At 41.1% G+C, this 18,547-nt stretch overlaps 1 protein-coding gene across 1 annotated transcript in view; it reads left to right on the top strand.

The window, feature by feature from the left end:
• The first annotated feature begins 5,346 nt into the window (after positions 1-5,346).
• The window catches only part of PLEKHG7 (pleckstrin homology and RhoGEF domain containing G7), a 37,053-nt gene continuing 23,852 nt past the window's right edge, over positions 5,347-18,547 (top strand). Inside the window, 7 exon segments of the mRNA XM_067289912.1 lie at positions 5,347-5,990; positions 5,992-6,034; positions 6,755-6,777; positions 12,198-12,325; positions 13,594-13,634; positions 14,936-15,031; positions 16,902-17,051. Coding sequence (XP_067146013.1) covers positions 5,347-5,990; positions 5,992-6,034; positions 6,755-6,777; positions 12,198-12,325; positions 13,594-13,634; positions 14,936-15,031; positions 16,902-17,051 — 1,125 coding nt within the window.

The raw sequence follows: 18,547 nt of genomic DNA, 5'->3' as shown, positions 1-18,547 counted from the left end.
AAAACCCATTTTCAGACAGCTTCATCAATGGGGGACTACCAGGAGGATAGTGGAGCAGAGCAAACATTTTATCTCATGGTAGAAGTCATGCAAGACTTTTGAGGACAGGCTGGCAAAAGGTTGGGTATAATAGTTCCTGTAATAGCTTCTCCACCAGAAAGTCTCTATGACTGAAGCACCCAGACCTTCCACCAGGTAACAGAAAAACAGTAACCTTACATTTTCAGCTAGGTGGAAAATATAGCCCAGATCCAGATATGGACCTATTCTATCACCTGGCTGTAACACAAGCCCCTCAGCCAGCCAGCTATAGCTGAGAAAAAGTTTCTTCCTTGACAGTGTATGAGAGACGATCTACTCTCATCACTGGTAGGACAACCAGTTGCATCTAGTGTACAAGTCAAGGAACAAGAGAGGAACCTCAGGGAAACACAAGAAAGAAGCTATCAATGAATGATGCTTGACAACCTGAAAAGAAAGATGAGGGCTTTCCCAATCAGCACCAATAGCCTACACATCCCTGAAGGGCCCACAGGGACATTGCCAGAAGTATAAAATCCTGGAACCAATAAACTTATTTCTGGGCCTCCTACCTGAAAGAGGTTGTTGGTAGCCAGAAGGCCAGTGCTGAAGCTAGAGGGAGGCCTGTGGCAGAGCTGTGAGGCACTTCTAGACAAGAGGCAGCAACCTGCCCAGCACAAGACCTGGTCTCAAATGTCAAAGTAGCTCCAGGATTAATTTTTCATGCATTAGCTTAGTTAAGCAGCACACTAACTAGCCAGTGGTGTCTGCACTGAAACCAGTCTAAGCATGGAAGCAGGGTTTACCAGCAAAAATGAAATCTGTCTATCAACCACTGATGTGTAAGGTTGGAATAACTTTGACAAGTCCATGCTTCAAGGCAGATGGCAGTAACAAGCATCTAATATTGTCTATCCATCCCCAGATCTGTCCCTCCTCCTCCCTTCTCCCCACAAGCAACAACCATATTAATACATAGCCTGAGAAATGCTTATAGACACAAAATGTTCTTCAAGCTGCACTATGTATTTCTCTGCCCTGACACCAAGCGTCACTTATGCACCAAAGACCAATTTAGAGTGACGAGTCTGAAGGCTGCGGCTCGGCCCGAGTTTTGGGTTCAACAAGGTAGATGCCTATGAAGCATGAGAATCACTTCATCCCTAAGAGGCCAGGCAGATAAGTTGAGGACAGGCTTGTCCATCTGGCCATAGTGATTTCTGTGGCAAACAAGTGAGGCTGGCCTAATGCTAAGGCTAAATTTAATCAAAGGATTGAGATTCGACATGCAGACAGAATTTGGGGGTCTTCAAAATTAAGAAGTGACTTGCCAGCCGGAAAGGGGAGAAGTGCTGACTTGAGCTGGTATGGTTATAAATTACTGAGATAATATGAGGCACAAGGCTTCCACATACAGATACTAAGGCATAGGAATAATATATGAAATTCAGAAAGTGACTGCAAAGACCAGTGTGAACACACGGCAAGGTTTATTTCTGGAACAACCAGGATATAGGGTTGGAGAAAGCATTTAGGATATATGTTCATAGAGAACAGTGATCTAGAGTACTATCTTAACCCATAAGGGGGCACTGGTCTAACTTGGAGACTGACCCTAGGAGGAGTCACCTGGTGAAAACTGGAACTGTTAAAAAGAGCATGATTAAGGCATTACAGTCCAGGTTAGCAAAGCCCAGTGAACTAGAGTGATAATTGTGCTCAAAAGAGACTACTAAGAAAAGCTGCAAGAGAGACAACTGCTTAACTTTAATTTAAAATATGGTTCAGATTGGAGTTGTATTTTAGGGTTAAAGTTGGGTAAAGTAAAGCTGAGATTTAGAATAAAGGTTAGGATTTAGACGAGGAGATGCCAGCAATCTAATGTAGTTATGTATTTTAGAAAGGACAGGCAAGGTAATTGGATTTTAGACAGTTAAATTATCTGGCTACATTTGCTTCTGAGGATGAAAATTAATGTTGTGGCAAGTGTTTGGACTGGGACTGAGTTTATAGCTGAAGCTAGGATAATACTGGGTTTGGAAAGGTAGTGGGGCTTGTATGACTTGAGAAGAGGTGATGATAGGCACCAATTAGATATACATACATAGTCCTAGCCAGATCAGGTAAGTGGATTATTACAATTAGGACTAGGAGGCAATTTAGGCTGAGCAAGTAAAGTTTGGGCAAAATTAGGATGATTGGGATTTCATCTGCATCCAAAAATAGCCTCCTCCCCCAGTTAAACCAGAGAACTGCTTAAATCTTTAAGAGTGTATTTAATCCTGGGTAAAGGAGGCTAGAGATAGGTTTCAATTTATAGATAAGGTTATGACCAGCAAATGAGAAGAAAATAGAATAATGTCTCTACATAATTGCTGCTAGATTAATGTGAGTATACTGATCATGTCAAGGATAAGTCCTAGCTGAAATAAAAAACCTTCAAGTCTCAATCAAAACTAGTCTGATCAAAAATGATCTGAAAGTTTCTGCCTGGCCAAATTCAAAGCCACCTGAGCCAGTTTCAGCACTAAGTGTAAGAGAGGAACTCATACCAGCCCTGATCTCAGGCTAGCCCACTAACTTCTTTCTCTTACCAATATCTACCCAACTACCTAGTTCCAAAATAACTTCACTTTGTACACTTCCCATTTACCAAATCGTGATCTCAAACCTATCGATAGTCATCTTTCTAGCCCAGCCATCTCTGTCATCTTCCAAATGGCACATAGGCAAACAGAAAAGAAAAATGGAAAAAGAAACAGAAAAACAATATCTGAATATTTAGACATTCAGGGCTAAGGCTTAGGTTTAGTGTTTAGGATGAGGCTTCCATGAACTGATGAGTGGGAGTAAGACTTGGCCCAGCAGACCCTGTACTAGTTTGAGGACTGGTGCTTGAAAGAGGCCACCTAGATACCTTCACATAAGAAGGTGCGGAGGAAGGTGTGTGTACAGGTTTAAAGTACACTTTAAATTCACCCAATCAGAGAATGCCTAAGCTGGTTCTGGTGGTTTCCAATCAGTTCTGCAACACAACAAAACAATGAATTATGGATGTCTGGAGGAGTTCTCAAATGCTCCACATACTAAAGTCTGCCTGTGTTCAGAATTACTCAGATAGTTAGCACACTTGCTAAAATTAAAACCTGATTGTAAATAACGTAACCAAGGGATATATCACTACTATTCTTCCATGAAAGATGAACAATGCATAGTTAGATCCAGCTGAATGAATCAAGACAAACAACAAACGGGTATTTGAGGGGTAGAGGCATTTCACCTGCCCTTGCAGCTTATTATTTACTTGACTGAGATTTCTCTTGCCAAACTTCATCAATGTGAAAAGTAGAAAAAAGAATTATAATAAGAATGAAGTTTAATAAAATGTGTGGATCGTGTTACCTTTTGTAAACAGGCATCGGTCCTGAAGCCACTTCCGCCTGAGCTGACAAATCCCCTAGAAACAAATCTACAAGAAGAAAAACTAGTTCTCTATATCAGCATTCAGTAAGGGCACTTTAAAAGAGAAAATATTCTCTTTGCTGCCGAGCCTAATACACAGTTAGGCAAGTAACTGTTTGAAAATTTGACTTAATTGTATGTGCAAAGGATGTGACACACTGGAAGTCAATAAATCTTCACCTGGCTAATGTGGTAAGTTTAATCAGCTACAGTAATTTGTGTGCATGTGTAGCATATTTCTGCACTTCTCTTGCACTGTACTTTCTTTACAAATATTTTGCTGCTGAGAGTTTCGAGAACAATTCCTTGAGCTTCTACTTAAAACAAACAAGCAAAAAAAATGTTTTTTTTTTCTCCTGAGAAGACTTGTCTTTAATCTTTTATTTCTACAATAAAATTCTATTCCCATGAATATCCAAAGTTCCGTGATGAGTTACAGAATTCTTTATGGGGAAGAGGTGATTATTCAAAAAAAGCCAAGAGAATGCCTCATCAAACAATGAAATAAAAAGAATGATCATTATGTACTTTAGATGTAATTACACTTCACAGAATAGAAATCTTAAAAGGGCCACAAGCCAATACTAGCAAATCTCACAGCAAGAGTATGCAATCATATCTTTGCTCAGAAGTGGGAAACAGTAATAATTTCTCATTATCATCACTCACATTATATCAAGAATGTGAATTTTAGTGAATATCCATTTTAATGAGGAAATGCTTTATTACATCTTATCTATTAAAGAAGAATTAACAGATGCTAATATATTTGTGGCTATTCACTAGCTCTGAAAGAAGCTACTCCTATCACAAAGTTATCTCTGTATTTGCTTCCTGAAAACATTTGAATGATGTGTTCTACTGGCTGAAAAGGTCTGTAAAAAGCAATATTAAGAACCTGAAAACCTGAAGAAAACATTTGTTTCTAATCATTTGATAAATCAATCTCATGGGATTTTATAATTACTCAAAATTCAAATTGCAGAGGCCACATTCAGTGACTCAATAAAAAAGTCAACACATGTTTGAGTAAATCCATTCTAGTAAATAAAAGTGACCAGAAAAGCCAGGAATCATGAACATTTTTAAGATTCCTATTGGCAAAAGAAGAGGCTTATTTTTGAATTAATAATCATGAGTTATACCTTGTACTCTCTGTCCAGTTTTAGAGAGACTTGTCATCAGTGTACCTTAAAAACAGAGCGTCATGAATCATAGAACATAAGATTATGTATTAATCAATCAACAGGTAAGTTACTTTTATCAACTGTCTTCATTAGTTGATTGACATAATGTTTATTAGAAAATACTTCTCCTGCTGAAAACAAAAATGATAGTGGTTAGGCTCACCTTAAATAAATGTTAGATTGTATTTCCTTAAGCTTTCAGCAAGTAATTATTATTTGAACATAAACCATTTAGCAACCAGTAGGACTCCCAAGAGCTAGTGGCTTCACTTGTATCCCATGTACAGGACTGTCACAGTCTCATTTATTGATGGGGGAGTCGCAGCAAGAAGTTAGGTGACTGCAACACCAGATTAGCAAAGTTTTTAGTTACACACTTAATCTTTACCGTGTAATTAGTTCTACCAAACGACATTGACACTGCTTGCACACTCAAAGCTGGCAACTGCTAAAAGAGCTTGCTGAAATAGGGTCCTGAAGCTGAAACTCTCATTTTAAGGATTCAAGTTGCATGCTATGTTTCTGTACTAGTGCACATATCTGTTATTTTGTTTAGATTTTTTCCATTTGCATATGCTCCCATATTAAAAAAAATGCGTACAAGTTTCTAGAAGATCCTTTTCTGATAGTGTTTTTATGTACACACAGCTATAAATCTTTATGCTGCAAATAAAGAATGCAACAACCAACTTCTGATTATTCTCTGGACCTGAGCAAAGAAACGTACATCAACGTGGCACTTCTAAATAGGGAAACTGAGCTTCATGAAGATTTGTCTGGAAGCAGCAGCCCAGAAGATGATGTCTTCAATCCCTATGAAATGCAGGCAATATCAGTTTGTATGGATGTCACCATGCCCCCAGGTGACTGCATCCACAGAAGTTATGCTGAGTCTTCACTTTTGCTGAAGCTTCCCACAGAGGAGCGCACTGGGAGCTACCATGCACCTTTCCAGTTTGACCGGCATGCTCTGGCCAGAATTTCCACCTCTCCGACTTTAAGGCATCTGAGGATGGCTTCTGCCTCACAAGCACTGTCATTTCAGGACACAGCTCAGCTGGGGAATCCAAAGGAATACACCGGCTCACTCCACCATATTTGTGAAAGTCCACCACGGTGCACTAAATCTTCCTCATTGTCATTGCCTTCCTGTGTCCATGCAAAACTATTGTCTTCCAAAGCAAAGACTGAAACAACCATAGCAGATCCGGAGTCTGCTGGCCCCAGATCAAAGCTGTCAAGCCAAAAAGATCCTCTCAGCAATGGGAGTCCGGAAGCGACACTCCAACACTGGTGGAAAGCCAGCTCTGCTACTCTGCCTGCGACTTCCCTGTCCCAGCCCTAGGCAGCAGGAAGGCATCCAGGTAAGGAGGACGGGTTGACGCGACCTCTTTTTCAGCCTTTCATGTTCACTCATGGCCCACCGCACAAAAAAATCCACAGTTCTTAAACTGAACTGCAACCTGACCTGTGCTCCATTCCCATAACAGACCAATTTCTGCTCTCTTCAAGAAGGCAGATTTGTCCTTCCAGTTCAACAAGAGACCGTGGCTCCAGCCATGCCACTTGGTGACCAAGTCGGCTTAATCCTATGCTTGACCATGCTTTCCCACCTTTCTGCGGTGGCAAACTGCTGCTCAGCCATCCCACATAACTTCAGTCCAAGGACACAGCAAAAGGAACCACACAAGCCAGCTTTGCTGCTAGGAGAAATGCCTGTAGACCTACTCTCTTGGCCTTGCATTACTTGCACAAGAAGTTAAATTCAGACATATAGCTTGACTCCATCCTCATGCAGAGCACTTAAGTACATGTTTCGCTGTATATGGGCAGTCTTAAATACGCATTTAGCACTTTACTAACTGGTTAGTTTTGTGCCATAGACCGAAAGCTATTTTTTCCCAATCAAATATAGAAAACATTCTGGATATCAAATGAGTCTGCTCCATTATCCACAACAGAAAAATAATTAGCCAATGTCTAAGTCTATGTATTATATTCCTCTTAGCAAATCAGTGCTTCATTCACAACATCAGATTGTTTGCATTCTGACCAAGTAACAAGAATATCTCACTTTCTTTCAGAAGGGTGGCCTGCCTATAAAAAGGTATGCAAATATTTGTTTTATTTTATTCTAAGCTAAACTTCTTTAAACTTTTAATGAATTTGCTCCTGTCTAAGACAAAGTGAATAGTGAGATATGTATGCATAACTAAACTTTAATTTATAGATTTGCTTTGTGAAGTGCCTGTCACCAGTTTGTTATACTGAACTTCTTAATGAGATTTTCCTTCAAAGGTGGCCCTCTCCCTGGCACGTCTGGCTATATTTCACACAGTATTTCAGTAGGACCACCTGAGAGTTCTGAAAAGGGAACTAATTGCCAAAAGGTCTTGCTGTTGGGATTAACAGTGTCAAATTTCAGCAGCTGAAGAATGTGAAACATCTCATAATCTTGAGCAACATTCTTCAAAACTTTGTGGGAGGAAAAAGGGAGCAAAGAAGCTAGCAGAACAGCTCAATATTGTTCTCATACATGAGAAAAGCAGATCCAGGATTGCTGCTGGATGAAGGGATTGTTAATCCTATAAATTAAGAATATATGGATTTTATAAGATGTTAGTGCATGCACTTTCTGTTGACATAAGGTGCTATGTACTACAGATTTGTGCACTAAGTTGCATTAAGCTCTTACAAGTAATTTTCAGGAAGTAAAACCTAATTAAAAGTGAGTTTGATTCAACCATGTTTGTTTCCTTGAGATGTTCAAATATTTACAGAAAGGAAAAAAAACGAAATTTGTTTGCTCCTCAAACAACAGGGAAGTTGCAGATAGTACCTCCCTTAATAACAACACCTTCTCACTGATAATGCAATGTTCATTTTATTGCCTGATCCCCTTGAAGATTTCAGGTGGGGCATACAGGTGAGTCAGGTATGTTAAAAGCACTAGCACTGGTAAGCAAAGCTTAGGGAACCTAAGGCAGAAATAGCCTCACAATGAACAGTAATACAATGTTTGTGTGACCATGCCATATAGTATTTCACTCCCTAAGGCAGTAGATATCATTAGTTGAGCTGTATCTCCTGTTCTTCCCAACATTTACTCATTTGTCAGGTAAAAGATTTATTATAACCAGCAGGTTGCCAACAGGTCTGTATTTCAAGTAGGTTTGTGTTTGGGTCTCAGGGAGGTGGGAGTAGGCTGATGCAGTCCACGAGTCAACACGCAAGACAAGGCTTAACAGATGTATGCATCTGAAATGATGTGCTCACTGCACAAGAGCTTTCCCAGATTTTCTGAATTGCTGCAATTTTCAACTCACCCTTTAGCCTTTTCAACTTACAGTAAAAGAGGGAGGAAGGGAAGGAGATCTCTGTGTCTCAGTGTGAAAACAGTCCACACCTACTGCGGGAATAGCCTGCTCTGATCCAACTCAAAACAGAAATACATAAGCAGAGGTCATTGATGGGGTAAATAGTTGTGCAATCTGTAGCTCACTTCAGGTGAGAAATTGAAGAAGACTGAATACAAATGTTCAATGTTCTCCTGTTTCGTTATTTAATGCACACACCTTCTCTTGATGTAACTCATCTGGCAGCTTTGGAGGGAACCCAGTATATGCCAGCTAAGACATTGGCTCTGGACAGCCATCCAGATACATTTTAAAATCAAGAAACATGCAAGGAACATCACAAGCTTTGTTCCATGATCACCACCAGGAAGGACTGAGAAAAGGAGGTCGGGATGACCTATTACAATTTCCATTTCTTGTCCTGACCAATATTAGAATGTGCAGAAAAATTAAGACAAAAATCACTGGTTTTTGCTTTAAATTTTTTTGTCAAGTTGAATAGCTGAATTTGGTCCAAGGTCTGGGCAAGGACTGTATTCAGCTCCTCATTTATCTAAATCATTAATCAAACTCCTTAACAGCTAATCCCTTATTATCACAGCCAGAGAAAATTGCTGAAATGTCAGATTATTCTCTCCAATTAGAAGCACATTGGCATAGTTGGCCACTCTCCTCCAACACTGCCTCACAGATCATTCAAAAGACCTTACAGGATAAAGACATACCTCAGTCCTCCAGTTTTAATAAGCATCTCTTCTCCCTTCTCTCAGGCTATACTTTCAAAAGCCTTTTTTTAAGCAACAATTCTCATTTTTAAACAGCCGTCCTCTACACAGCCCTCAGTTTGTTATGCCAGGACATCTCTGTTAGCATGACAATGTGCTGAGTTGATGCTGATTAAAAATAATCAGCCAAAATAAACAAACAAAAAGCACCAGAGGGGCAGCACAGAGAGAGGGATATGTGGTGGGGACAGGGTGAGATATTGAAGCCAACACTGCCACTGAAGCAAATGTTGATAAAACAACACCTTCAGTTTATTATGAATTCATTTTCTCCTTTCTCCATTCAGCGTGCCAGAGACTGGGTGCAAAACTGGATCACGCTCTTTCCTACAGACATCCTGCTAGTCTTCCCAGTAACTACTAAGGCAGTTCATTTTCAATGAGCTGAGAGAGCTGGACTCATCTGTTCTGAAGTCCTCTTGTTCCCGTTTTAATATCTAATATAGCAGCAAAATGCTATGCTAACTCTTTGAAGCAGAGTCCAAACATCCTCCCATAGCCCCTTGGGTAACAGTGTCATCACCTAGCAGCTATCCCAGTTTAATACTGTGACTACCCCATGATGTTCATCCTTGTGACTTCTTCAGTTGTTTTTGTTCTCATATACAAAGTACTCATTTAAAAAAACATATCCATTACTTAATTAAGGTGATTGATATAGATGTCTGTTCCCAGTGACATCTAAAGGTCTAGTAAGACTACAATTATGAATCTATCAGGATACAGATCTTTAAAGAGCAACCAGCTGAAACTTTCCCTGCCCTAGAAACCACTATATACCCAGGATATTTATTTCTCCAGACCCTGAATTGCTTCAACATCTTTAATAATTTTCAATAACTTCATAGTACAAACCTCTGACATTATCTTGTTGGGCAAAACAAGCGGATTTAAAGGAGGAATCATTGCACGGACGTTATCTCCTCCTGTGATCAAGTTCATCCCTAAAGTACAAAACACTTCTTTGACTCAAGCACTTCAGCATCCTGTCCCTAGTAAGAAAAGCAAACACAAACTAAAGAAAAAGGCAAAGCTACAGGGTTGGCAGGCATGAAAAAATGGGAAAATGTTGCATACGGACTCAAACACTGACAAATTGCATTGCACAGCACTCCAGTAGTTTCATTTCTCCAGTAAAACCAACAAAAACATCTAACAAATCTAATATGTCTACAAGCGTCAGGCCAGATGATCACAAATACTTGTACCTGTACCTTCATCAAGGATGCGTACATAATTTAGGCACATACGTCATTAATCAACCCAGGCATGTCAAACTGCAAGGGTATACTGTAGATATGCATCCAAGTGACCTTAGCATGCTCCCATACATCACAGGCTTGCATACCTATGTGAAGAACTTCTTTAGACGTGTCTCTGAAGTTCAAGGCCTTTCTGATTTAGAGAAATAACACCATTTAACTCATTTACAATGAAACTGTGCTACCCATTATTTATTTTCATAAGTGACTAACCTCCAGCTTCAAAATGTATTTCAAAATTGAGGTAGGCTAGATACATAAAGGATCAGTAATACACTGAAAAATTTTATTGTGAATCAAAGCTGAAAGAAATCTCCTGAATCTCACAGTGTAGCAGTTACAACTTCTAGAATTATCCTTGTACTATATTGCAGCACCTGGCTTGTATAACACTCCAACTGTCCAAGAGATTACACAGAGGAATCACAAGTGGTTTCAGAAACACCTTAATACAGTTACTATCAACACTTAATGTTTGCAGTGCGCCTTGTCAGAAAGCAGTCTCTGTTGCACTAGTGTGGGCTTGCAGACTACCAAGAAACAGACACCATCCCAGGAAACCTGCAGTCCATATATTAGTTTTAATTTCAGGAGAAATCTCAGAGCTTCATATAAATCCCTAAAGTTAAATAAAATATATGGTTCCTATGTTTCCCATACAGTGGGATTATCAGAAAAGGAACAGCTTTTAGGGAACTTGTGCATTGCACAGTGTGACCCCACCAAAAAAATTAATTTTTAAGCCCCAACCTGCCTGTGTTTAAAGTCTTAAAGTCCCAAACCTGGCCATCCTGACAACCTACAGCTCTCTCCATGGTTAGGAGCAAATCTTTCCTTTAGACCAAGCAATTAGATTGGATTACCTAAGGTAATTGCAAGCAACATTACTGTCAGATCATAACAGAAAACACAGTCTCCATTTTCCAGTATACATCTTAAAATCTAGCTCTCAGCCTCATCAGAATCCATCTGCCAGTCAGTAAGTAGCCAGGTGACCATTCGTGCACTTAGGGGAAAAAAAATACTTGCAAAGTTTCACATCAAGCATTGGCAAGTGACTAAATAGTCACAGCAAGGTTTCTGCCTAGGCAGAAAGCAATAAGAATTATACTTTACTGACCAAGAATACCACACACAGTAAATGGTAACTAAAATATCTACATATATGTATCTATAAATGTATATATGTATACATGCATGTACATATATGCATACTTAACGCCTCCACGCCCAGCTTACTCCCTTCCACTAACAACAGCTACTTAATTACTGACCCTGTAAAATCTCACACCATCTTTATGCATCAGTCAATTGAAGAAAGCAGAACAGCAGCTGCAGACACCAGTTACCTTGCAAGAGTATGCTAACACCATTAATTAGGTATTGGTGTAAGACCCAAAAAGGTTTTGACATACACCAATAATTTCTGTATTTGAATGCAAGCAGCCTCTGCCTCGAACACACCTTTGGATGCAGAACGCCTGTGTCACTTAACTTGATGGATTGACATCCTGGGCAATGCCCTCCGTTCGTACCAGTAATAGTCAGAAAGAGCCATTTGTCTCCAATCGGCAGGACTGCTAAGCCATATTACATTCAAAATACAAGTTTGTTTGAATTATCAGGAACTACCCCTGAAAGACAAGCCTAAAGGCAATGATAAAATGTCGGTAGTCATGGAAATAAACCATCCTCTGCTACCAGATGTCGGAGGACGCCGGAGTGGGAGGCGGGCCCGGAGTAACGACGGAGTCTCAATATGAGTATGATTGTTCTCCCCTTTATTAGAGTTTACACAAAGTATATATATGGATAAGCAATACACATGCGCTAGCAATAGTTACATGATTGGTTACAGTTTCTGTCCACGCGCATAAAGCAGATACATGATTGGTGCAAGGTTGCTGTCCACGCTCCGTCGACATTTATGGAACCTAGTTCCGTCCAGACTTGTTTACCAGTTTTGTGAATACCTTCTTTTGTAGTGCTCAAGGCTGCTATACGGCCACTTTCAGCAGGTTTTTTTAAGCTCATTTCCTCACATATCGGTGAGGAGCACTTCAGAAGTTTCCTCTGCCATCAGGAGGGGAAAGCAATTAAATGTGTTGTGGTCGCGTCACGCAGATCAGCCGACCGCAGGCGCAGTTCCGTCGTGGTGAGTCTGCCCAGACTTGAGATGTTCCCTGGAGACCTCCTCATCTTGGACGCTGCCATGGACTATCTGCTCCCTGCAGCCCTGCTGCTGAACGCAGGTCAGACACAGGCTGAGGTCTGCCCATATCAGCCCAGTAAAAGCCAGTTAAGGTCTGTGAGCACGTGGGGTGGGGAGGGAGGGTCAGTACAGAGACAATGTGGGGGGACACAGATCATCTCCCTCCTCCACAAGGCTGGAGCAACCAGAGCCCAGGCCAGGATCTCCATCGAGGAGCTGCAAATTCCCAGCTGCCAGCTTCAAGCAGAGGGAAGAGCGTGCCCCATGCCAGCCTTTCAATTAGCACTCTGATCACGAAGCTTGTAGACCCAACCCATGGCTACAGGTCGCCCACAACGTTCAACTATAGACCCACAAGCAGTTTCCACAAATATCTATAGTGGAATAGAGCATACTGTGCAGCGTGATTGCCACTGATCAGAAGATGCTGGTGACTGGAGATACAAGTTTTCCTCCCTCCCGCAAAAAAAACATCAAGGGCACAACAAGCAGTTTCACCAAAGCAAACAAGCTAGTCCTCCTCGAAAGGATGGCCCATGCTCCAAAACCCAAGAGAGGAAATTTTGGACTGTGACTCCTCTCACACAGGCCTGAAGGTAGGTAGCATGAATTCAGAAAAAAAGCATTCTGTTCCAAATTTCTTACTGAGCAAACTTAGCCCCTTCTGCCCCATGTGCTCCTGCATCTAGATTCCCAGCTTTCCCCATGCCTCACTAAGGACGGTGAATTACAGCCTGCACTGCGGTGCCTGACGCCAGTACAGATCTGAGGCTTAGGCTATTTAGGACTGCTTATTTAAAGAGCTTTGCAACTGTGATCCTATGAATGTGACTTTTCACAAAGGTATTCTTACTCCTGAAGAGACTACGCTGTATAGACAATGATACCTGCACTACTATAGCAATGCTGTTAAATTCACAAAAAGTGCCATAAGCATCTGCATAGATCCAAGACATCACTAACGAGCAGACATGCCCTCCAAAACACTGAATATCTTTAAGAACAGGCCTGACTTATGACGCTTTTTCCCATGTTAAGAATTGGCAATCACATGCAGATCATCTGCAGCAAGTGGGAGTGTTTAATATCAGCCAAGATCCCATCACAAATAGACATCATGTTTGCTGCGAAGATCCCAGTTCAATAGCCTTAATGGGATTTAAGTCTGGTACACAAACTGCCTAAACAGAACTGTTAAATTTGAGCTAAATAGAGTATAGTGTATCAGGCTTCACCTAAAAAAAAAACAACTATTCTGCTTTCCACTATCTATTTCTTTACTGATAACACGTTTGTTTTACCCATTAGAGTCCAAAAAGCCAAGGTGGCCATTTGCCAAAAGAGGACTTGTGAGTATTACACCTTATGTTTTGTTCTTCTTTTTTCCCTTGCCCTGACTTTGCCTTCTCCCAGAACTAACAGGGTAAATAGAGTTTCTTCACTTTCCTGCCCTTGGGGAAAGGCAGGTGAACTGAACGTAGCAGCCTCCGCCCTACCTGATGCTGAGCACCCACCAGGTCGTTGATCTCTAACGAAGGTAGGGTGGGTCGGACACGGCTGCCACCGCCACCTCCCTACATGTGACGCACATGGCAGATCCCGCAAGTCCCCCCGCCAGCAGCACCTCCCAGCCAGCGCCCAGGGACCAGAGCGCAGATTGCTCAGTCATGTCCTTGCTTTGATCACACCAGCATAAAATTCAACTTATGCAAAGGCATTTGCTGGTGCATTGGTAAAACACACAAGTATATGCATACATACACACACACATCATTACAATATTGTTTCTGCTCCATTTCAAGCCATTTTACAGAACTGAAAGTTCAGCTTAAGTAGTGAATATCAAATATTATAATCAAATACATATTTCAGAACCGGCTTAAGTTCATTGCCTACAATTCAGTCAGTACAAATCCATGAAGTTCAACCATACAGATCCAGAAAGCAGATAAAACACAGTCAAACACCTTATAAGTCTAAGATCACAGCACTAAATTTGGGGTCGCAAATATTCATTAAACTTTGCACATGGCACTGCTGGTTTGAAAAACAAAACAAAACCAAAACGAATTGGTTTTATTTCATGACCCCTCACACACACAGACTCTGCCTGCTATTCAACCTTTATCAAAGCTCATTTTACAGAAAGTATTCTGCAGCTGACCAGAGCAGCTTTTTGAATATGGTGCTCAAATCAAAAAAAAAATCATCCAAGATCTGCATACATAAGATGACAGGGGAAGGAAGATTTAGATTATACATTTTGTAGTCCCATATTTCTGACTGTGTTGGAGAAAACAGAACACATTATTTGTTTTATATTTTCAGGGTAGTCCACTGTCTGTTGCTATAACAGTGATTAGCCCTGCTGAAGATTGCTGTGTTATATAAATAAGACCTTACTTACACACCCACATATCTAAGCCGTTTACCCCACCCATAGCTACAAATAAACCCACCGTCCCTGTCTCATACACAATGAGTATCAATCATCATCAATCAAACACCATGATTTCCAAATATAAGGAAATCAGGGTGTTAGGGGAAAGCTCCTTGCAGATCAGCCCAAAGTTAATGAACTGAAAAAAACTTCTTACTGGTCTTTAAAATACTGTATAAATTAAGGATTTTTTTTTTTGTCATTAAACAGGGTAAGGACAAACAGAAGCAAGCATCTGATCTGGAAACCTGTCTTTCAACTGTTAAGATCATAGATTGCAGCACATACGAATTTTGCCTTTTTAAGGTATCAAAATACTCAGTACCAAAGAAGCTATCTATTAAGCTCTTAAAGACAGGGATAAAACTTTTGTGCTCTTTTTAAATTACCATTTTTCAACACATTAATCTGAATATGAAACCTATCTGCAAAATTAATGCGTAGGCCTCAGGTATAAATTCAGTGTTTGCAGTGGAGGGGTCAGAGGGATGTGAGCATGGTTACAAACTTAGCAAGAGCCCTCGCAGCTCCCAAGGTTTTGCCAGGCTTACGGACCCCCCACTTTGGGGCGGACGGAGGTACCTTCCTCATCAAGAGGCAGCAGCTCCCAAGCCGACCCTCTTGGCAGCGCCTGCAGCAAGTGGGAGGGAAACTGCAGCCCTGCAGGCACCCAAAAACAGCCAGGGGAGCTACACCAGGCCCATACGGCAACACAGGGCAAGGTCACCCCCAATCGCTGCACTAGAGAGGACTACTTGTGGAGCAAGGCTGGGAAGCAAGAAACTTGTCTTACGCTCACGAGCAAGCATCTCTGGTTCATCTTTACCAGATGCCCTGGGACCTATTAGACAATCTCTCTAGGATTAGAGCCTCCAGGGTACTCTAATAGCTAGAAAGGACAAGATCCATCATTCGGGTGCCACTTTTATTCTCCAGGCCATCTGTCAGCTGCAACCTGATCCTGCAGGCAACTAATTCCTCATGTTTCTAGCAAGGGAGGTGCACAAAGATAATGCCCCATTCCCCGCTGTGCAGGTGCTCAGAGCCTCAGCTCAGGCACAACTCCTGCAGTTTCAAAAAAAAAACTTGTCAAGGAAGAGAGAACAACTATTTGAGTGGACTCTGACCCCAGCAGCAAGCTCAGAGCAAATCTAACTCATTAATGCACCCCTCAGGCATCTTGTGTGGAGTCTCTGCACTCATCTAGTGGATTAAAAATAATAATAATAATAATAATAATAATAATAAAGAAAGAGCCTTTAATTCACATTCCACCCAGCTTGGATTAGGGATGTGAACTCAGGTAACTTGTATCCTGCAGTCAAGCCCTAATCAACAGGTTATTGAACATCCAGGAGCCCTTTTCTTCTCAAACAGGCAGATCAGCGCCTAAACCAGATCTGCTGGAGCTTGGGCACGGACTTCCAAACACAGAAAGCCCACGCAGATGCCTGATAGCCAGGTTCAGCTGCATAAACCCCACCAAGGCCCCTCTGCCCAGGCAAACTAGGCTCACAGCCCCCAAGGTGACCTAGCCAATAGAAACATTAAGCTTAGGCAATCAGGGTCATATTCAAATAAACCGAATCCAACCTAACCCCCCTCCCCCAATCCTTTTGCTTTTCAAGCTATGCTGTTATGTACAGTCCTCCATATACTGGTTTGCTGAGGATTCCTGTCAGGTGCCTAACTGGTACGTGAGAGTCCTGCTGGGGAGCAGGGCAGTGAGGTTGTAGTAGCCATTCACTCCAGGACTGAACAAAACATAGCCAGGTACCTTAGAAGACCTGGTCCTTTGGTACCTTGATTTGACCTTCTGGAAAACAGGAACCTATCATCCCTCCTTGCTTTCCAGCAGCATGACAGATTAAACTCATTAGCATTTGCAAGCTGCCCACAGTGTTTTGTTTTGTTTTGTTTTTTTGTACAGCATCCTACAAGTGTAGACTACTTCTGTGTTACAGACAAATTCAGTGTGTTCATATAATGGGTATTTAGCAATAAAAAAGCTGGGAGTTCACCTTTTTAAAGGAATCATTAAGCTTTCAACAGAAGAAGCACTAATACTGGCAGCCAGGCTCTTTACAGGGGCAAATAGATCATAGGTTTTTTTGCAGCAACTGCTTCAAACCTTATGCAATAGTCAGTTATTCTTCTTTTCCTCCTCAATCTATAGAGTAAATCTTGGCATGAATTTATAAAGACTCAAGAGACTGAGCAGAAAGATGCCGACAGCCGATTAGAAGTGAAGAAAGAAGAAGCCGTGTGGGAACTGTTCACAAGTGAATGCACTTACTTTTTGGATCATTTGCTGGTTCTCAAGATGGTAACTTCAGATTTCCTTTCTCAAAAAAAGACGAAACATTATTTGTCTGTCTGTCAGCAAGGCAGACAAACCTGGTTATAATCTTTCATTTAGCATCTACAGGGGAATGACTAACACCCTTGCTGTTTCTCCCACCTGATCATCCTATTTCCACAAATCCCTTTGTATGCTTTTTTTTAAATCTTCTTGATGGCATCTCTTCCTCTGGACATCATTTTCAGTGCTTTGTGAACACAATCTGATTGCAGAACCTTCCAATAATTTCAGCTGATATTCCACTGTCAGCTCGCTGACTCTGAACTTAAGCCGCTCTCTGACTGACTATACTGGATATTTATCTACTGCTAGCCTATAACTTACTCTTGGCTTTATTTCATACAGATAGGACAAAAGAGCTGTGGTTAGATTATCCTGACTAGAGCATTGAAAACCCCAGAGTTCAGCAGGCCTGTAATTCTAATATTACAAGAAGACAAAAAAGCAAGCAAGCAAACAACTCTCCTCCCCAAAACTGTCTGTATCCTGGTAAATTTTAAGAGCTTTGAAAGACAGACAAGAATATTATGCAGTTGCACCATTTACATTTATCACACATCAAAGGTTAGTGTACATGTTTAAAAGGATGGAAGCTTCTCTATTATTTTTCCCTTATACTGCATAGAGAGTTTCAGCTTTCTTATTACACAGAGGAAAAATACATAAAATTATTGAAATGCTTTCAATGTTGCTGAAGAATTAGTTTAGGCAGAACAGAAAGTACTGCAAAGTGAAGGTAATAAAGGAAGAGCTGGGATTAATTCCTTCTTGGTAGGGCAAAACCCTAAGGGGCAGGAGAGGGAAGGGCAGGAAGCAGGCCAGCTATGGTCACCAGGCAGGATAGAAATGTCCATCCTTCTGGACTCTTTGCTCAGTGATCCAAATCAATAAAAGATAGGTGAAGCCCTGGGGAGCATGAGGATAACAGAAGATGTGCAGTCCCCTGGGCAAGTCTGCCGTGGGAATCTACAGAGGTACCTTAGCCAGCCCTGTGTGACCCATGAATAACACGCTATTCAGTCAGCTTCACAAATTATCCTGCCAAAGAAAAACCCCAGTGAACTTGGGCATTCAGTTTTACACGTACCTGCTACTCTTAGTGCTTCTCATTATCGAAATATTCCACTGATTTTAATGAATCTCCATAGTGAACCTTAAGACCTCTGCAAATCCCCTTTAAGCTCTCAGGTCAACTGTTCACGGCAGCTGAGGAATTTCACAAAGCTAAGCACACACTCTCATCAGCTCTTCAGTCTTAGCACCTGAATGATAGTTTCTTTCCAATTAATGTCTTTCCACAAAAAAAGAAAAAATCTACTCTGTAGTCTACATTTTTCAAGCCTTTTTCAAATTTAGCACATCTCCAAGATCACAGTCAGGGTTTACGTAATATAACATCTTAAGCAGTCAACAAAAATACATGCAGTGCATACTCAATACAGTTTAATGGTACAAGGCAA

The sequence above is a fragment of the Apteryx mantelli genome, chromosome 1, assembly GCF_036417845.1.
Source record: "Apteryx mantelli isolate bAptMan1 chromosome 1, bAptMan1.hap1, whole genome shotgun sequence".
NCBI lineage: Eukaryota > Metazoa > Chordata > Aves > Apterygiformes > Apterygidae > Apteryx > Apteryx mantelli.
Note: the sequence above shows the minus strand (reverse complement) of the source record. Positions and strands in the feature narration are given on the sequence as shown.